This window comes from Ascaphus truei, chromosome 3 (assembly GCF_040206685.1).
Source record: "Ascaphus truei isolate aAscTru1 chromosome 3, aAscTru1.hap1, whole genome shotgun sequence".
In the NCBI taxonomy this organism is placed as follows: domain Eukaryota; kingdom Metazoa; phylum Chordata; class Amphibia; order Anura; family Ascaphidae; genus Ascaphus; species Ascaphus truei.
This window is the reverse complement of record NC_134485.1, coordinates 406729209-406750850: the sequence shown is the minus strand read 5'-3', so window position 1 is coordinate 406750850 and position 21642 is coordinate 406729209. Positions and strand designations below refer to the sequence as shown.

At 46.4% G+C, this 21642-nt stretch overlaps 1 protein-coding gene across 5 annotated transcripts in view; it reads right to left on the bottom strand.

The window, feature by feature from the left end:
- Nucleotides 1-21642, bottom strand: part of CCDC90B (coiled-coil domain containing 90B) — a 74184-nt gene that overhangs the window by 6754 nt on the left and 45788 nt on the right. For 4 of the 5 annotated variants that reach the window (XM_075592589.1, XM_075592593.1, XM_075592591.1 and 1 more), the window contains 2 exons: nucleotides 8752-8853; nucleotides 3091-3132 (listed from right to left, as the gene is read on the bottom strand). In XM_075592589.1, the coding sequence (XP_075448704.1) occupies nucleotides 3091-3132; nucleotides 8752-8853 (144 nt within the window). The remainder of the gene's footprint in view (nucleotides 1-3090; nucleotides 3133-8751; nucleotides 8854-21642) is intronic. The other variant, XM_075592590.1, reaches the window with a different exon arrangement.

Below are 21642 nucleotides of genomic sequence, written 5' to 3'. Positions count from 1 at the left end.
CCAAACAAGGGCAACTGTGTGTATAGTGACAGAAATAGTTGGGTAGGGGCCAGGACTCCAGGAAACGGTCAATCCAGGCCTCCAACTCGGGGCCTCTCCAGACTTTGGGACTATTGTTTAGATATATCTAGGCTATGCTCCTACCAAAAATAAAAAACTACACTGGTGAACCATAAGTGAACCAATATAAAGTTGGACCTGAAAACATATACAATACAGTAATTACTCAGACCCGAAATATAGATCTGGAACTCAGTTTAGGGTTTGGTCCCAGCTTCGGATGACTGTTTTGCCGGAAAGTTCCGGTGGGAGGTTCTTCTTGTGGGAATCGTGGACCAAGATGGCTCCAGGGTCGGAGGGTTCTTGCTTTCTGGTGTAAATCCGGAGAGGGGAGTTTAAACTTAGACGTTCGAGGAAGGCCTCCCCGTCATCCGGGTTCCTAAGTGTCTGAGGTCTTCCATTTTTAACTACTAAGAGTCCAAAGGGAAATGTCCATCTTCACTTAATATTGCGGTCTCTTAGCTTCGCCGTCACCTCTCGGAGATCTCCTCTTGGCGAGTGTAGATGGCGCCAGGTCTGCGTAAACCTGTAGGGGTATATTTTAAAACTTGAGATCTCTGGTACCTCATCATCGTTCTGAAAGCTTCCTTTGTTTTAAAATAATGGAATCTCAACACCATGTCCCTTGGTCTGTCTCCTGGTTGAGGTATTGATCTTAGGGCTCTGTGGCATCTATCCAGGTTAAGAGACTCCTTTGTAGAGTTAGGGAGGGCTGACGTTAACCAATTGCTCATAAATCCCTCAATGTCTGTTACAGATTCCGGAATCCCCCTGATCCGAAGATTACGACGGTCTCTATACTCCGCATCCTTCTGTCTTTGATGTCTAGGAGTTGGGACTTCATTTCTTTGAGCTCAGCGTCCATCAGAGATTGCTGGGTGATTGTAGCGTCAACCTTGGATTCCAAGTAGCTAGTGCATTCCCCTAGAGAGGATATCTCTTTAAGATCCTTCACCACTGTTTGCATTAGAGATTCGATTTTGTTATAGCAGATGAGCAAGTCATTCTTTGTAGAAAGATTTTCGATCTCCACCCCTGGTTCTGAGTCTGGGTGTTCCACGGAGGGGACCACTTTCAACTCCGCCTGTTGCGATGTTGGCTGGCCATGGTTTTTAAAGTATTCACGGAACTCACTTTGGTTCTTTCTTTTTGATGGTTCCAACTGCTTTCGAAGCCATGGTAGATGAGACTTGCACAAGATAAGATTTCTTTTTAGGTACTTAGAGCCGACGTGCTTTCATAAGCTTAGATTAACTCCCGGGATATTATGGAACCAGGGTCTCAGGACGCCGTCCTAGTCCGCTCAATTTAGGGCTTATCTGGCCGTGTCGATCTTTTTATAGAGGTGTACAGTTGTTCCCCAGTGGGAGAAAGATATTGGGCTGTTGGCTTAACCTTAGAGACTTTGTTTGGGTTCAGGGGTGCATGGGCGAGGTGGCTGTTAGATTGAGCCTTCTTGGGAACAGGGGCTGACACTTCTGTATTCTGTTGCTGTCTCAGGCCTGGGTGGTTCTGGGCCCCGTTCTTCTTTTTTTTTTTTTTTGCAGGCCGCTGGTTGTTTACCTCGACGAGGGGGAATCTGCCAGGTGCACGATCAGGCAGCCGGCCAGGGTGAGTGAGAGATGAACCCAAGCCCCCCTGCGGCTACATTAAGGGGCGCCGGGGCAAGACGGCCACCCAACCACTCCTCTGGGGCCTCCCAGCTACCGCACAGGCCAGTAGCTGACAGCCGTGAGCCTTCTGCAGTGTCAGAGGGGAATCTCAATTGGCATCCTCCCTCCGCGATCTGTCTCTGCGCAGCATCCCGCCTTTCTTCCGGATCCTTTGGCTTGCCGCCAGCTGCTACTCCAACTCTCTTCGTCCCGCTCACCTGTGACGGCACCGGACTCGCGGCCGCACCAGAGCACGTCTGCTCCCCGCCGCCCCCTCAGGGTTGTCCGTTCCTGCTGGTGTTCTTCCCCCGGTTGAAGGTTGTGCGGCTGGGCTTGCTTCAGGCCAACCACGCGCCGTCAGTGGCCATTTTGGCTCAGGGGATCTCGGCAGAGGCTATTTCTTCCGTCCTCTGTCGAGCAGTGGTCCGGGTGCTGGGGAGCTCAGGAGTCAAGCTGCATGTCTGGGGGATAGTCTTCTCCCTGGTTCCCCGAGATCGCGGTCCCCAGTGGTATATTGTGGTGGTATTTATGCCCAAATTAATTGCTGTGCTGTGGAGCTGAGCTGACCTCCGTCTGCTCAGCGTCCTGGCCATGCCCCCCATTTTTGTCTGTTTTACAAATAGATGTTAGATAAATATTGTGAAGGTCACCAAAACTTTCAGAAAATATATTTTTTTTTTTAATGTTACAGATTTTTAATTATTATAATTATTTTTAAACATCTGCTTTATTCCTACCTCTCCTCCGACTGTTCATCTTTCCAGTCCATACAACATCTGCTAATATTCTACATTTGGAACACTATCCCCTTCCAGCATATGTGGTTTGGGACATTGTATTACCTACAATATCAGGACAAATCCCACAAAATTTGGGACTTTTGTCGACACCGAGTAAGTAAACCTCGTTGGTCAACATTGATCAGATTTAAATCTGAAACAAAAGGCAGCGTAACTCAAATGGAAACTAACGCTTCCAGTACCGTTTAATACTTTATTTAGTATGCCTTTCCTCTATAGAAGCAAATACAAGCTTGTGGTCAGATACTGACAGCTAGCCTTATCTCATGTAGCACTGGTGAAGTTTGATGCCTGTTTCACCATTTATTGATCATCTTGTTTCCAACGTTAAAGGCAGACCGATATATATTTGTTTCCTGTTAGAAATAAAATCCCTACATTTTAGGACTCCACCAAAATATGAAGCGATTGTCTCCTTAGAGAGTCTGTAACTCAATAGGTAAAAAACAAAACACACAGGTATGGAAGATCACAGAACTTCTAGATGTTGCAAATGTCTGTTCTCATATTCAGAAAGAATACTGGCTTCGTGTTACAATGTACGGGGCAAATAATAACCCAAAAGGAAATTAACTTACCAAGAGATGCTGTTTAACATGATCTAATTCAATTTTCATTTTCTAAAAAGGCAAAAAAAAAAAAACACATTAGATGTAGCAGACGTATTAGGTTACTTCATTTAATGAAGACAAAATAGTGAAACAAACTATTGAAAGTTCTTCATAGACATTGTGGTATGTGAATGTTCATAGATTTATTAATAAACTACAAAGCCCATGTTCAACATCTCTAAAAATGCAACAGGTACATTCACTTTGAGAAATCATACTTGAGAAATCACTGACAGATCAAAGCTGGTTAAAGTCGTCTCTTGTGTAAACACGTCTTAAGCATCTGTTTCATAATTTAAGACATTAGAGAAGCTGTTACATTACACGTACGCTTTAGTGCAGTTTTAATATATATTCCTAAATGGCACTTCTGCGTTAACATAAATATACTTTATATAAATGCTGAACGTGGGAAGCGCAGTGAACAAAGAAAACCAATTGTAGCACGCTGAAACTGCCCAGGGAGTTTATAATGAAATGAGATTTTATAGAAATAGATGGGCCATTCAAGCAAAACCTACACAAATATGCCAACACACCGCTTATATATGGATGACATGTGTTCGCATATTCATTGGTTATTCTCTAACCTGGCTTAGCGATGGGTCCTGTGGAAAGCTTTGAAAATCCATTCTTTATAGCACAGAGATAAAGTCGGTATAAAGATTCAGCCCTAAGACATGGACAATTTAAGCCCTGGGATGCCTCATGACGAAGCCACTACGTCAGAGGTAGCCAACTCCAGTCCTCAAGAGCTACCAACAGATCAGGTTTTCTGGATACCCCTGCTTCAGCACAGGTGCTAAATCAGTCCTTGCTTCAGCACAGGTGGCCAATTGAGCCACCTGTGCTGAAGCAGGGATATCCTGAAAACCTGACCTGCTGGTAGCTCTCAGGGACTGGAGTTGACCACTACCGTACTACGTGAAAACAAAAATAGAACAGGATCGGCGCTCTCCTACAGTGTACAACAGTGAAAAAGGCTACACATACTGTGGCAGAAGCAGTATGTCATGAGCTCTTCTGCTCATTTTCTAGGGGAGATCGCAATGAACGCAAACTGGCCGTCAGAGGACTCCTCTTCCATGTGTCAGAGATGTCGCGTTACCGGGGCAACTGTGGCACTCTGGCCCCTCATGCACTCAAAGGGTTAAAAAGCAGCAACCCCCCCCCAAAAAACAAAAAAACCCCCACTCATCACATAACCTGAAAGAAAAAGATCAGCGCAACAAGCACCAACTTTTCATTTTTCTTTACTACATTTTTACCCATTTAATCTCTCACTGGCATCCGCTGTTACTGTAGAATCCTCTGTTGTCTTAATGAGTGTGAGTGATATTGGTCCTTTGTCACCTCCCGGGGAGATACATTTTCAGCAGCTAATCGCTGGAGAATTCCAGAACTATAGTAGGCAGGGCCGCCAAGAGGGGGGGGTTAGCTGGGGCTGGTGTCCCGGGCCCGCTGGCTATGGGTGGGGGGCCCGGCCAGCGCTGCAAATTTCCCCCGACCTCTGGCCAGGCCCTGCTGTTGGTCCTTGGCCCCACGATTTGCTGTTGGCGGCCCTAACAGTAGGACTAAAAACCACAGCACGGGGCTTTGTAATGGTAAAAAGAAAGGAGATTTCTTAGGATGAGAAGGACAGGTTTAACATGGTCAGCAGTACCACAAGGCCCATTGGCAAGACATGTATTGCTGCTTTTCCTATGAGTGCTCCTATACGTCATATCCTTGTATTGTCACCATAACTCTGTGCCCAGGACATACTTGACAATGAGAGGTTTTAATGTATTACTTCGTGGTAAAACATGTTAGAAATACAGTAAATAAATGTTGCTGTGTATGCTTGCAGCATGATAAATGAGTAATGAAAGCACAATGCTGCTTAGCATCATACCAATTGAAATAAAGTAACACGTCTGTAATAATGTAAATGTTTGTCACACTTGGTGGGTCAAACTTTGAACAGGAAAAGCATGGTGTCAATGACATAATGGCAAATAGAATGAGGCAATTTGCATACACTGCTTTATCCAGGGCTGCAGCCTTAACTATCACAAAATAGAGTCAGCAATACCGGGGTGTATGTACAGAGGTACACTACAACTCTGGGAACACTCAAATTGCACCCATCTTTAATGCAAGCCCCACAATTCTTATTATCCACGTGTGCTGTGAAACGTCAGCTGAGCTGGATAGAATCTGTAGGTTACAATCTTGTCTCACGATAAAGTCCTTTTCTAGGAAAATACCAAGACACCTGCATACCATACATACCAAAATCCCACTCCAATCCAAGTCAGTGGCAGATAATGCGGGATGGCGGTGCGATAACCCAGAATGCATTTTAGTGAACACCAGTGACTGTTGGAAATACTATTGTGGCGGTAGCTCTGCAGTTCAACGCATAAGAAGAGACGGATGAACTCACAGAAATTTGGTTTGAGAGGTTTTTTTAAAATTATTATTTAATAATATTTTTTTTTTTTTTTTTAAAGTTTGAAAAAAAATCAATTTATCTTTTAAACCAAAACTCTAAGTTTTCAAACAAATTTTCGGGGAAAATTGTCTAATTTCGCCACGGAATGTTGGAAAATGAATTGTGGAAAAACTTTATTTTCTTTTACATTTACCTTTTTGCAAATGTCATTTTTTTAACCAACTTTTTAAGTTTTTTTAATTTAAAAATAAAATAAAAAATAAATTGATAGCAGTTTTCCCTCCAAAATTGATGATTTTGCTCAATTTGCAACTTCTTTTGCGGTTTGATAAAGATCAACATGAAGGTGTAGAGAGACAAGGAAGTCAAGGAAAGGGTGTACAGTACAGTGCAGATGGAAAGTGAGAGCAACAAGAAGAGTGTAGTACTTCCAATATGTGGAGTCTACCTGCTCTGGATCCATAGCTCACACAATGCCAAAGCTGTAGCAATAGAACTCTCAATATGTCGCTAAGCATCTATGCGCTATGATTATCAGCAAGTTGTGAGATTTTCCCTATGTTTGTTCCAGTGTAGCATAGCAGTCAAGCTTCAAGAACCCAAATAAGTGTTCATTTGAAAATGTTAACAAAATTACTGACCTGAGATACTTTAAAAGAACGAGACTGTCTTTCAATAAGTGAGACTAAACAGATCTGTCTGTATAAGGCAACACTGTTTGTATGTAAATGTATGCGGTCACAAGCATTTAAAACACCTGTACCATATATATTTTGATTACCTTTCTTTACAAGTGAATTTCAGCGTGAAAAATTGCACTTAGCTGTCTGAGCACCTACAATGAAATTAGCATAATTCGCACAAGAAGACAGTCCAATGGCCACTTCAAGGCCGGATTCAGCACCTCAATGTCGCCAGTTGAAAAACTGTGCCCTACTGCAGAGTCAAATCCAAGACACTGGTGTTCACCTGCAAAGCTATATATTAGTACCGTGCCTCTATACATTTATGACCTAATTTCCAATGCCTCGCCCACATGCTAAGCTCATGGTATACAGCATGGCTCTCTCTCATTACTTCCTTTCACTCCTGCCTCCAAGACGTCTCCCGGGCTGCGCCCCAACCCTGGAATTCTGTACCACGCACGATCAGACTCTCCCCTAACGTTCATACATTTAAAGTTCTCTAAAGATACACTCAACGAGGCCTATCCAACACTCCTTACTTCTACCTTCTACTTTCATCTTAGAATCACTTAATCAGAGGCTCTGTAATTGGCAGATAAACCCATGAGACACACACACCTCCACCCGATTAGATTGTAAACAGAACCTCCCTCCTACTATCCTAGTTTGTCTCAACTTACTGTATATGTACTTGGTCATACAGGATTATTGTCCTCCCTCCCACACTGTACTGTGCAGAATACATTGGTGCCATACAAATAATAGATAATAAAAATAATAACCACTTCTTTAGCTTTTAAAGTTGGCTTCCCCAGCATCGAAGGGGTAAAAATACAAGATGACAATCCAGTAAGGGTTCACAAAAATGAAATCATCTGCTTTTGTGAAGCTGAACTAAATACTGAAAATGTAGGAAAATGCCAGTTATGTGGGTGTCTTTTCTAAAGGTAACACACAGTGATATATGCCGAGAGTTCAAAATACACAAGTGCATTTGCATGATTTTCCATAACATTAAGCGACTGTTTATGCATGTTATACATGAGCTGCAAGGCAAACTATGCACTGTCATTTCCCATTAAGTGTGACTTAGGAAAGGCCCAAAGCAGCAGATGGTTTCAAATTGCATTTTGTGGTTAAAATACATCAGTAAAAGTGAGTTGCGGCAACATATAATGATCCTGAGTATATCCATACGCATGCAGTCCCTTCTGTTTGTAGTAACATTTTCTTAAAGGGATCTCCGTCAACGAGTCAGCCACCTTTGCTGAAGCAGGGATATTCTTAAAACCTGACCTGTTGGTGGCCTTTGAGGACTGGGGTTGGCCACTCCTGACAGTGGCTTCATCGTGGGTTCTCTTCCTTGTCTATGGGGTTGATTGCATTCTGTGCGCATATGAGCGTGATCTGGCCGAGAGAAGAATGGAACAGGACGACTCGGCTATCCATAGTTATAACCAACAAGGGACTACATCATTATAGAAGGGCTATAACTCTGGTAGTATGCAAGAGGGGCTGTTGGTGTTGGTATCATATGGTGTTAATGTCAAACAAAGGGAGATGAGCAAGGTTGAACATGTCTGAGTGTGCTCTGTACTATAAACTAATGGAAGTGAAAACAAACAACATTATTACTACACTTAAGAGAGGTGTGCAGAGGTACATATAATGGAGATCGAATTGGGTGCAATTATATCTTTGCTTTATTCAGCCTGTTCCTTTATCCAGGCAAAACATACAAAAAACAAACCCTCCCTCTGTAAGGGCTAACTTACTTCCCCAGACCTTATCTGCAGGACTTGAGGGATATTCCCATTACCAGCCTATCACCTCAAAGTCTCAGGAGGTACCTTAAACAGGTGGCCCTCCATGTCAGTCTCTTGCAGGTTCCTGGGCCCTCTGTGTCCAGGAAATATATGTCTCTGGATGTCTTGATCTCAGCACAGCCTTTGTGCTCAAGACAGTGTCTGTGTGTAGGCGTCTCTGCTCTCCTTCTGTCAGCCCAAATGTGAGCTAAGGAAATCTCTCTCCTGTGTCTCACATGAGGTTTTTTTTACAGAGCTCCCATTAGTCCAGGTGGAGACCAGTTAATTGAGTGGCTGCAATTAACTCTCTCTGCTGGATTCTCAGAGCTCTGAGACTGCTTTAATTAAACAGGGATACATCCCTGTTACACTACACTGAAATGTTTTTTTATGAACAGCTATTTAAGGACGTTTACCCATTTACTGCAACTCCTCTTGATATTTTATAAAAAATAAATTCCCGCTGAAAAACAAAAGCTTCAGAAACAAATAATAATAGATCCTATCGCGTTCAGTTGGATTTTCCTCTGCTGGTTATGTAGTTTGTGCACTAGTTTTGCAGCTCGAAAATTCTCAGAGATTGTTCCCAATATCTTTCTATTCCATCAACCAAAAAAAGATATATAAACAGAAAAACAACCGCGTTACACAAGGATGTTCTACGTTTCCTCTTGATTAGATGCTTGAACAAAATGAATACCTCGTTTTCTGCTCTCAGTGTTGCAAATTCACTTTTTTCCAGGATGACCATGTCTTTTCGGATCGAGTCCAAGTGAGCCATTATCTGCTGCAGTGTTATTTCCTGAGGAATAGGGAATGCATTGAAGTGCTTAACATAGAATAACGTTCTAGTAGTAACTCAGAGAGCAAACAGTAACTCCGACAACGATCACTAACCATACATATTTCAGAGCAATTCAGCAAAGTTTTATTTCCTGGAACGTAATGAAAACAAGATTATGTTGGCTGCATTAAGGAGCTTATTCTAGTAGCTTTGTTTTTGCTAAAATCTCACGTTTTTGCATGTTCACATGAAGCGGAATAAAATGTGTGAAAAAAAATAGTATGCTCTATTGCAAATCGCATTTTCTAAACAGCTTCTATAAAAGGTGACAAATCACCCAATTTGTACTTGCTTTAAAAGCAATATGACCTGAAGGTGGTACCTACTCCCTCCAAAAGCCTGAAATAGGGCTTTTGGGAGGGAGAGGGGGGAAGAGAGTGGAGGGATTTATTTGTTGGGAGGTTTGAGGACACACACACACACGCACACACACACACACACCCATGTGAAAGGGCTTACAGAACAGCAAACATGCAAATTCACTTCTAAGTTGCACTTTAGAAGCGATTTGTGACAATTTGAAGCTACTAGAATAGGCCCCTAAACCTTCTATTGAACCAACAAATAGTTTCAGTGCATAAGCTTTACTGGGCTCTTTTTCAAGTCTGATAATCAAAGCAGAACTTTGCAATCAGGAGCTTGTTCCAACATCCTGCTTTGGTTACTTCACCCATGAGAACGATCCTAAAATGTTCAATTAAAATGCTGGAACAGAATAAGGTTAATAAGGTTGTTGCAGATCTAAAATCCAGCAACTTGCAAGATCCTTGTCAGCATGGGGAGGGGGGGGGGGGGGGGCCATGTCAAACAAAACTTTTTTTAATGGGTGTCAAAGTTAAAAGATCAGGGTGCAGCAGTAGATGACTCAGATGGTAGAACAGTGATACAACGGAGTCACTTAAAGTCAGATATTGACAAAAAAGGGACAGGACTCCTACGTATTTCGTAGAGGGACTCTACTTCATCAGGGAATGTTTAGTTCATACGGTAAAAGCAGTTTATATACCCCGCAGGCCCGCGCCATTGGTCGCACAGGGGAAAGTGTTTAGCCAATCACCAACAAAACACACAGGAGTTACAAACATGTACATAATTACAATATACTGTACAAAAAACGGTTTATATTTTAATAACAATTACAATATATAAAGCATACCATGAACTAAATCATAAAATACATATTTAAAACACAAAAATACATAGTATAGTAAAAGTATAATATTGCCCGTGCACTGGAACAAAAGAGAGATAGAGTTAGTCAGAGCAGAAAGAGCATAAAACGATAAACTATTAATATGACAAAGCATGAAGGTCAAAAATCAGACCAAATGTTCACAATAGAAAGACTGAGAAAATGAAATTAAGTCAATTATTATTAGGAAAATAGTGCATATAGCAAAATATAGCAAAATATAGCAATATATACATACATACATGCAATGCTTACCCTCTTCACATTGTTCATATAATATAATTTACTACACCATGAGAGTTTTGCGCTGTGTTTTGTTTCTTTCTAGCAGTTCAACAAGATGTTGAGCCATCTTTCTTGACTGGCAGACTCTCTGGTTATATATCAATAGTTATTAAGTGTTTCACTTATTTAAGTATATAAATTAGACACTATATAAAATATACTGTTATCACTCATGGTTTATGAATTAATCACATCTTGATTTGATACAAGTGTTTTTTAATAAATGGAGATATACTCATCTTATGTTAATTGTGGCAGGATGGCCGTGGTAAGTGAGGAGACAACACGATTTTTCTGGTGAAATAGTGCTGGTGGATTTATTTGTCCAAAAAGGGTAACTAAAACAATGGGTACACTGTCCCTTTAAATTAAACGTAAACAAAAACCTAACCCCGGTCGGGGCACTGACTAAACAAAAGTGCAGGCTAACTACCTGGCTGGCTAGCTAACCTAGTCCAGCCCAACAATGTTCAACAATAGCAGTTGGCTCCTTACCTGGGAGCTTTATTCCCCCCTAGGGACAGGATCAATCTGAGCAGCTTGTGTCTATCTGTCAACACCTCTGTCTTCTCTCTGTGCCTGAGAGAGACTGCCGCCCCAGAGGCATTTCCTCTTCCTGTTTTAAAGCAGGTGAACTAGCTTAATTTGAATCACCTGTGGACTGCTTAACAAGCTGGGTTAACCCCTCATCTACTGGAAAGCATGCATACTGCCATCTCCTACTACCATATACAGAGTCAATGACCCTGTCACATATCCCCCTTCCCAGCGTAACGTTAACGAGTGGAGCGGCCCGTGCACCCTAGAGAGTGCATCAGCATTACCGTGCAGTATGCCTGGCCGATGTTGGACCGTGAAGTTGAAAGGTTGCAACGACAAAAACCAACGGGTAACTCTCGAGTTCTTTTCTTTATTTCTATGCATCCACTGTAGGGGTGCGTGATCTGTAATGAGCGTAAAAGACCTGCCTAACAGGTAATACTTCAATGTGTCTGTTGCCCACTTTACAGCCAAACACTCTTTTTCTACTGTGGCATATCTTTGTTCGCGGGGACACAATTTGCGACTTAAATAGAGGATGGGTGTTCCTCTTCTCCTACAAACTGGGACAGTACTGCTCCGAGACCTATTTCGGAGGCGTCCGTTTGCAGAAAAAACTCCTTCGTAAAATCCGGGGCTACCAAGACTGGGTGACTACAGAGCGCTGTACGTAGGTCTAAAAATGCGGTCTCCGCATTACTGTTCCATTTTACAACATCAGGTGCCTTTGCCTTTACTAAATCTGAAAGCTGTGCCGCCCGGGTTGCAAAATGGGGTATAAATCGCCTGTAGTAACCTACAATGCCTAGAAATGTCCTAACCTGTTTTTTTTTAAGGGGACAGAGCCAACTCTCAATGGCTTCAACTTTATTGAGCTGAGGTTTTACTGTCCCCCTTCCCACAACATAGCCAAGATATTTTGCTTCTGCTAGGCCGACTGAACATTTAGCTGGGTTGGCTGTAAGACCCGCCTCCAGAATGGTTCTCAACACTGCCTCAACCTTTTGTAGATGTGAGTCCCAATCTGGACTATGAATTACCACATCATCTAAGTACGCTGAGGCGTAGTTCGAGTGTGGGTGTAACAATTTATTCATCAACCTTTGGAAGGTTGCAGGTGCCCCATGAAGGCCAAAGGGTAAGACAGTATACTGGAAAAGACCATCAGGTGAGGAGAAGGCCGTTTTCTCTTTTGCTGAACTTGTTAAGGGCATTTGCCAATAACCCTTTGTAAGATCTAAAGTGGTTAGAAAACGGGCCCTCGCCAACATCTCAATTAACTCGTCTACCCGCGGCATAGGATAGGCATCAAACTTCATTTACTTTTCTAAAGTCATTACAGAACCGTATTGACGCATCTGGCTTAGGTACCAAGACAATAGGGCTGGACCATTGACTATGGGACTCCTCAATTATGCCTAACTCTAGCATCTTCTTTACCTCTGACTGAATAGCCCCTCTTCTGGCTTCTGGGACTCTATAGGGTCTTATCTTAACGGCAATGCCCGGCTTGGTGACGATATCATGGGATATCACCCTAGTTTTCCCTGGTACACTGGAAAATACATCCCTGTTCCTTTTTACCAAGTCTACAGCTTCTCTATATTGTTCACGAGTGAGTTCTGCCGATATTCGGACAAGTGGTTCCTCCCCTTTCCCGGATTTATTAGCTACTACCGTCAGACATACCTCTCTATCCTTCCAGGATTTTAATAGATTTATGTGATAGATTTGCTCTACCTTCCTCCGATCTGGCTGTCGAATTTTATAATTCACCGGGCCGACCTGTTCTAGAACCTCCTATGGCCCTTGCCAGTGTGATAACAGCTTGCTTTTGGCCGTGGGAACAAGCACCATTACTCGGTCCCCTGGTCGGAAGTTGCGAACTGTAGCCTGTCTGTTGTAAAGGTTCTGTTGGGCCCTCGGTGCCTCTTCTAAATGTTGTCTGACTATGGGGGCAATATGCTCAATGCGTTCTTTTAAATCTTCCACAAATTGGACGACATTTTTTGCCCTGGAACAACTTGCTGCTCCCACTCTTCTTTGAAGCTATCCAGAATCCCTCTTGGGCGTCTCCCATACAGGAGTTCAAATGGGGAAAACCCTATAGAGGCCTGTGGCACCTCTCGGATAGCAAACAAGAGATAAGGCAACAAGGTGTCCCAGTTCTTCCCATCACTAGCGACTACCTTTCTCAACATCATCTTCAACGTCTTATTGAATCGTTCTACCAGTCCGTCTGTTTGTGGATGGTAAACAGAGGTTCTTAGGGACTGTATTTTTAGCTCTACACATAAGTCTCGCATAAGCTTAGATGTAAACGGGGTACCCTGATCTGTCAAAATTTCCTTCGGTATCCCGAGTCGGGAGAATACCTGTAACAATTCCTTAGCTATAGCTTTGGAGGAAGTATTACGTAAAGGCAGCGCCTCTGGATAGCGAGTGGCATAGTCTAGGATCACTAGGATGTATTGATGACCCTTGGCAGATTTCTCCAAGGGATCTGCTATATCCATGGCGATCCACTCAAATGGGATCTCAATAATAGGCATAGGGATCAATGGGGCCCTCAAATGTGGTCGGGGGGCTGTCAACTGACACTCGGGACAAGAGGCACAGAATCTCTTTACTGCATTATATATCCCTGGCCAGTAAAATCTTTTTAGGATTCTTTGCTGTGTCTTCTCTACTCCCAGATGACCCCCCAATAAGTGAGAGTGTGCTAGCTCTAGGACCTTCCTCACTAATGAACTGGGTACTAGCAATTTTTCTATTTCTTGGCCCTCCTCTTGGCTCACATGGTATAACAAATCATTTTCAATACAAAAATAGGGATAGGATTCCTTGGTTGTCCCTTCTACCGGGACTCCATTAACTTCTACTGCCTGGCTAAACCCATTTTTCAACTGGGGATCATTAGCCTGCTCCCTACCAAAGTTAGTCAGGGAAAGTTCTAGACTTCCAAAACCTTCCTCATCTGGAGTTTGGCCGGTTACCTCCATGGGTGACTCAGACACCTGAGCATCAACAGGCCCTGTCTCGGACAACTCCTCTCCCTCTGGTCTCCCTCCGTTATTAGTAGTGGCCAGTGCTAACTGGGGTGGGGGCGTACCTCTTTTTTTTCCCTTCCTACGTTCTCGTTTCGACTTAGGAGTTTTAGACACCTCAGAGACTAATTCGGGGTCTGTAAATAGAAAAAGCTCATCTGGAGTAGGATTGTTTAAGGTGAGCTGTCCTCTGATCAGGGTGTCAAAACCAGGGAAATTACAGCCTAACACTAGGGAATGGGGTAACTTTGGTACAATTGCTGCCGTAGTTTGGATGACTTGCCCCTTGACTTTCACTTTCATCAGAGTCGTGGTGTACGGAAGCGTACACCCATGCACACATAATACCCGCAACTTCACACCCTGGTGTAACCGGAGAGGCTTAACCAACTTCCCTGATACCAAGCTAATATTACTCCCTGAGTCTACCAGGGCGGAGATTGGTTTACCATTTAAAATCACCGTGGTGAGGAAGTTGTGGGTACATTTTCCCTTGCGGGTCATACCCACCACTCCACAAAATTCAGACTTCACAGAGCCATACACACACTCCATTGGCTCAGACAACTGTGGGCAGTGAGCCTTAATATGTCCCGTCTCCCCACACTGAAAACAAACAATTGGCCCAGTTCGTTCTTGAAACCCTTTCTGAGATTTAGAGTTTCTGTCCCTATCCGGGTTTTCTTCCACCCGCTCAAATCATGCGAACGGTCGTGGGTCCTGGCACCAGTGCTGGCCTCTACCGTTCGTATTGGGACGTGGGTTGTGGTTTGTTCACGGGTAGCCAGAAACTGCTCCACTGCGCCTACCATGGCATCACAAGAGAGGGGATCTCCCTGCCTCACCCACTGTTGAAGGTCTTGGGGTAACGCTCGAATGAAGCGGTCCAACACCACCATCTCAAGGATCCGTGTCGGGCTATATACCTCTGGTTATAGCCACTTGGACGCTAGGTGAATCAAATCCCATAACTGGGATCTGGGTGGCTTTTGTTCCTGGTATCTCCACGTATGGAACCTCTGCGCACAAACTGCGGGAGTCACTCCAATCCTTGCAAGGATTTCACTTTTCAGACAGTCATAGTCTGCTGCGGCTTCTTCGTCGAGGTCACAATACGCTTTTTGTGCTTCCCCCAGTAAAAAGGGTGCGATAATCCCAGCCCATTTGGAGCGGGCCCAACTTTCCCGGGAAACGATTCACTCAAAGGACCTGAGGTATCCCTCAACGTCATCGTGTGGCGTCATTTTCTGCAGGTACACTTTCGCCTGGACGGGCTGCGCCTGGGCTGTACTGGTCGAGTCCTTTTTAATCTGGGCCAGCTGCTCAATCAGCTGCCTTTGGGTTTCTGCGATAACGTCAAGCTGGGCTGCAAGTATCCGGTTTGTCTCGCGTTGTGCAGCCGCGCTTTCCTGTCCCTGTTTGTTAGCTTCCTGCTGAACAGCGGTGCTGTGCACTAAGGCCTTTACAACGTCCTTCATACTGATAGTTACCGCGTGGACAGGTTCCACCAGTCGCAATCTGTAGATCCGCCCCTTTTACAGGGTGTTCGACATCCCACTTCTGACACCACGTGTGGCAGGATGGCCGTGGTAAGTGAGGAGACAACACGACTTTTCTGGTGAAATAGTGCTGGTGGATTTATTTGTCCAAAAAGGGTAACTAAAACAATGGGTACACTGTCCCTTTAAATTAAACGTAAACAAAAACCTAACCCTGGTCGGGGCACTGACTAAACAAAAGTGCAGGCTAACTACCTGGCTGGCTAGCTAACCTAGTCCAGCCCAACAATGTTCAACAATAGCAGTTGGCTCCTTACCTGGGAGCTTTATTCCCCCTTGGGACAGGATCAATCTGAGCAGCTTGTGTCTGTCTGTCAACACCCCTGTCTTCTCTCTGTGCCTGAGAGAGACTGCCGCCCCAGAGGCATTTCCTCTTCCTGTTTTAAAGCAGGTGAACTAGCTTAATTTGAATCACCTGTGGACTGCTTAACAAGCTGGGTTAACCCCTCGTCTACTGGAAAGCATGCATACTGCCATCTCCTACTAACATATACAGAGTCAATGACCCTGTCACATAATATATTTTTCACAATTTGTTGCGCAGAATTGTTCACTTTTGATTTGGAGCAGTAGATGTAGCATAGCTAATCTCGGGACTAGATTCTAAAGGTGGGTGAATGGATGAGGCATTGGTTGAAGGATAGGTGATAGGGTTGTGCTTAAATGGGGAATGTGACTAGTGGGATACCTCAAGAATCCCGTACTTGGGCTGGTACACTTTAATATCTTTGTTAGTAATGTCTGGAAGGGAAAGTATGCTTTTTGCAGGTGACATAAAGATCTGCAACAGAGTGGACCCTTCAAGCACGGTAAAGAAAATGATTACAGATTTTAGATGGATTAGAGGAACGCAGAGTGAAGTCTGGAGCAGCACAAAAGCGGTATTTTGAAATCGAAGAAGTTTGCAGGTAAAAAAAAAAAACTGGAGGCGCATGCGCGAAGCCAGAGTAGATGGAAGCTTAGGTTTCTAGCTCTGCTCGCATCGGCAATATAATCAAATAAAAGCGGCAATCAAAGTGACCCCCCACAAAGCAGACCAGCAAGTTTAAGAAGGGGAACACCTGGAGATGCCGGCACGAGGGAAAGCAAAGCTGAAAGACCCCTCGGTCACTACATATTTTAACAAAAAACCCCCAGCAGCGGGAGATAGCCCTGATCCCCCTTTGGCAGGGATGGCAGCAGAACCGGCCGGGAGAGCGGATGACAGCGATCCAGTCACCAGAAAAGACCTCAGAGAGTTCTGTGCCGAGATGAAACAGTTCTTCAACAGAGAGCTGTGGAATCTGAGGAGGGACCTTGATGGACTGGGGGAGAGGACCGGGTCCCTAGAGACCAAAATGGACGCCAACACGAGGGCCCTGCAGCAGACAAACAACACAGTAGCCCAGTTACAGGAGAAGATCCGAGACCTCACTGACAAACAAGAGGACACTGAAAACCGGGACAGACGGAACAATGTCCGTATCCGTGGGGTCCCAGAGACAGTAACGGACGCTGAGGAATTTGTACAGCAGTGGCTGGAACACATAATGCCTGATAAATCTGCCCAGGACTTACACCTTGATAGGTGTCATAGGGCCCTCCGCTCAAGACCGCAGGCGGGAGCCCCCCCTCGAGATATAATAGTTCGCTTTCACTATTATAAAATAAAGGATGCAGTTTGCCGGATCGCCAGGGAGGCCAGGTCCATGGAATATTAAGGCGCCAAGCTTCAGATCTTCCAGGATCTATCCCCGGTTACCCTCCTAAGAAGACGCAGCTTGGGTCCAGTAACTAAAACCCTGCAGGACAGAGGGGTCAAATATAGATGGCTGTTCCCCTTCGCCCTACTAGTCGTGAAGAACGGGGTTGCAAATACTCTACGGAGGGCCGAGGACGGAAACAGCTTCCTCAAGAAGCTGGGACTGCAGCAGAACCCATCCAGCCCTGGCCCCTCTTGTCCCCCTCACCTGGAATCCGAGGCTGATCCGTCCACATCCACGTCCTGGAACAGAGTGGGAGCCGCGCCGGAGGAAGCCACGTGAAACCACGAGGTCTACACAGCTCCGCCGGACCGGTAGAGCTCTTAAAGGGGCCTGAATCAACTCTCCCTCCCTCGTGTCAAAATGGCCGGCCATAGGTACTCCCGCGATGTCCCCCCCTGGTGGTCTTCCTCGAGAACTGCAGCTGAGAGACGCCGGATCCCCTTCTTCCCTGACAAGCGTAGAAGATGAGAGCGGGAAAGCAAGCAGAGAGCGCGAACAGGAGGAGGGAGGAGCTTCCGACCGGCATACCAGACGTCATCTCAAAGACTCCCTGGCACTCGGGCACTTCCGCCTATAGGAGGGACTTCCGGGTAGCGGGGTCGGGGGGCGGTGGATATGAGAGGCTAGCCTCCCCGGGGACCCGGGGCGGGCCTCAGAGTGGGGGCAACCCTGTATCGGTGGACCAAAGGTTAGGTGGAGGTGCCCCCCCCCCGCGCCATTCCCCCCCCCTCGCAGCCGCCCCCCCCCTCCTCGTCTGGCCCGCTGATCCCCCCCCGCCGCCTTCCCGCCCCTCTGTCCTTTCCCCCCCTCTCCATTCTTCCGGCTGCCTCCCTCCCCCCCCCAACCTTCCTGTCACTCCCTCCTCCGTACATTACTCTCTCCTTCCCCCTCCCCTCCTTCCCCCTCCCCTCCTCCCCCCTCCCCTCCTCCCCCCTCCCCTCCTCCCCCCTCCCCTCCTCCCCCCTCCCCTCCTCCCCCTCCCCCCTCCCTCCCCTTCCTCCCTCTTCTTCCCCCCCCCTCTCCTCCCCCCCCTCACCTCCCCCCCACCCCTCCCCCCTCACCCCCACTCCCTCTCCCCTCCCCATCCCCCTTTCTCCCCCCCCACCCCCCCAATCCCCCTTCCCTTCCCCACCACTCCCCCTTCCCTTCCCCCCTACTCCCCCTTCCCTTCCCCCTCTCTCCCCCCCTCCTCCCCCCCGCCCCCTCCTCCCCCCGCCCCCCTCCTCCCCCCCAACCCCCTCCTCCCCCCCACCCCCCTCCTCTTCCCCGCCCCCCTCCTCCCCTCCCCTCCCCTCTCCCTCCTCCTCCCCCCCCTCTTTCCCCCCTCCTCCCCTCCCCCTCCCCCTTCCCCCCTCCGCCTCTCCCCCCGCCTCCTCCCCCCTCCCCCCCCTGCCGCCCCTCCTCCTGCCCCCAACCCCCTAGGTTGCATTCACGTTAAACAGAGGGAGATGAGCAATACGCCTTGTGCTGGAAGGGTCAGGTAAAGAAGAGAAGGAGGTTTCACCAGAGGGGGGTTCATATCGTGGCCAGATTGACACAGATATAGCTTAGAGGGGTGTTGACTATGGGGGACATTTCAGGCTCAAGGGAGTTGGGTTATAATTGGGTCCATGTTTGACCCAGGTTTGTTCGTTTAACCTTTATGACTTATGCTTCACCAGAGGACTAATGTTTAATGCAATTTGTCAGCTGCAGGGTCAGCAATTGGTCACGGCAGTCGGCTGGCGGGGTATCGGGGTGCTCGGGGGCACCCTCGGGGGGCCCCACTTCGGTGGACCGAGCCTTGACCGCGACACAGGCCCCCACTCCGCATGGGGTCCATGGACGGGGCGAGCGAGGTTACGTAAGCCCCCGACGCTGAATCCCACGGAGGCATCAACACCGGGAGTGGGGAGACACCGGTCCGGGGTGGCCCCCGAGCGCTGGGATGCGACCGTGGAGCCGAAGCTGAATTAAGCTAAGTCTACAGTTACAGTTAATTTCTTTTGAAGTTGCAATAAAGATTGTTATGTTATGCCGCAACACACACACAAAGTTCAATGTCGGTGCGAGACACCTTTGGTCTTCGCCGGCGCCTCACAAGGTATCCCATGGAGGTAGTCCATGGGAGCCAACATGCCCTACAGAGGACACGCCCACAACGACTGACACTCCCGATTGAAGGGTGCCAGTTGGCGGTCCGACAAACAGGGCACAAGAGTCGACTCTGGATCAGCCCAGACAAGGCTCTTCCCTTTTTCTTTTTATTTACTCAGTTTTTCCCCCTCCCCTCCCCCTCCTCCTCCCTCCCTCTCCCTTCCTGGGGGATACGGGCCTACCATCAGAGCAGGGAAAGGCCAACCCAGTGGCATATACTTATCTCAGGTCACACTGACGACACTAGGAGGCCCAGTTCGGGACCACCTCAGAACCATAACATCTCTAAGCAGATCCCAGACACTAACCTAACTATATGGCGCTGAATTTTGTATCTATAAACGTAAAGGGATTTAACAACCCTAGGAAAAGAAAAGTCGCCTTTACGGATCTTAAGGCAAAACAGGCGGACATCCTCCTAATACAGGAAACTCATTTTAGCCGTACCAGTGTCCCCAAATTCCTGGATAGACAATTCTCACAATTCTACTTAGCGTCCGCAACAGAAAAAAAAAGAGGGGTCGGAGTTCTCTTTCACAATAGGGTTCCATTCACTCTTGACACGATTAGGAGGGACAGTGAAGGCAGATACTTAATAGTGGTGGGATCAGTACAAGAACAGCCACTGACAATAGCATCGGTGTATGCCCTGGGTGAACAAGGCCACGAATTTCTTAAGGATTTTTTCCAGAAACTCACGCAGGTAGCCAAAGGCCAGATAATACTATCGGGAGACTTCAACCTTACCCTGAACCCGAAGCTAGACAGATCGGGAATCGCTAGAAACTGTCGTAAGAAAGTAATCGACACCCTAAAAGCAGGTCTCAAAAAAACCCAGCTGGTAGATATCTGGAGAGAACTCCACCCCACAGAAAAAAAACTATACTTTTTACTCCCACCCCCACGACGTTTACAGCAGAATCGACTACTTCTTCATTTCTAGTAGACTGGTCCCCTTGGTCGCTCAGGCTTCGATCCATGATATTTCATGGTCAGACCATGCGCCTATAGAGCTGAGGTGCAACCAAATTCGCCCTGATAGACCCGGTGCAAATTGGAAGTTAAACGAGTCTCTACTCAAGATCCCAGATATATGCGACTCAGTCGGAGAGGAGATAGATCAATTCTTCACGACCAACTATGGTTCGGTGAGCAGCGACCTCACCCTCTGGGAGGCCCATAAGGCAACCATAAGAGGCACATTAATTAGCATCGCAGCCCGTAGAAAGAGAGAGCGTAATAAGAGGATAGCAGTCCTCCAATCCAAATTAAGTTCCCTCACATCAAGACACAAACTGACACAAGATCCAGGGGTCCTATTGGAGTTAAAGAACACCAAAATTGCACTAAATCTACTAATGGTCTCCCAGGCTGATAAGTCTTTGAGTTGGTCACAAAGGAAATTTTACGAAAAGGCGAACAGGCCGGATACCATGCTAGCGCGCAAACTAAACACTAGACAGCCTAATTATAACATACAGGCGATACGTCTGAAAGACGGCTCCTCCACATCCAACCCAAAAAGCATAGTCGAGGAATTTAAAGCATTCTATGAAAATTTATATAATGGAGAGAAAGTGGCACATAATCACAAAACGGCAAGGGCCATGGAAGATTTTCTAGCACGGTCCAACCTAACAGGGCTGAGCGCGCAGGACAGGGAGGGGTTAGAGGCTGATTTTACATTAGAGGAGCTTACCCAGGTCATCACCGACCTCAAACCCTCCAAGGCCCCGGGGCCAGATGGGTTTTCGGGGCAGTATTATAAGGTGTTCGCTGAGAACTTAGCCCCATGGCTGCTCCGAATGTATAATGCTGTTTTAGCAGGAGCCCCGTTCCCGGAGCAGATGCTTCAGGCGTCAATCTCAGTTATTTATAAACCTGGGAAAGATCCGCAGGACTGTAAAAGTTATAGACCAATCTCCCTAATTAATACAGATGTCAAAATATATGCCAAACTACTGGCCAATAGATTAAGTCTTATCCTGCCCAGACTCATACATCCAGATCAAGTCGGCTTTATAATGGGTAGACAAGCTGCGGACAACACCCGACGCATCATTGATCTGCTAGAAATAGCCACTAATCAGAAATTAAACATTATGATGTTGAGTCTGGATGCCGAAAAAGCGTTCGACAGGATAGACTGGCCATACTTAAAACAGACGCTTGGGGCATTTGGCTTTGGGGAAAGGGTGAGTGGTGCGATAATGTCGCTATACTCGGGCCCCGCAGCCAAGGTC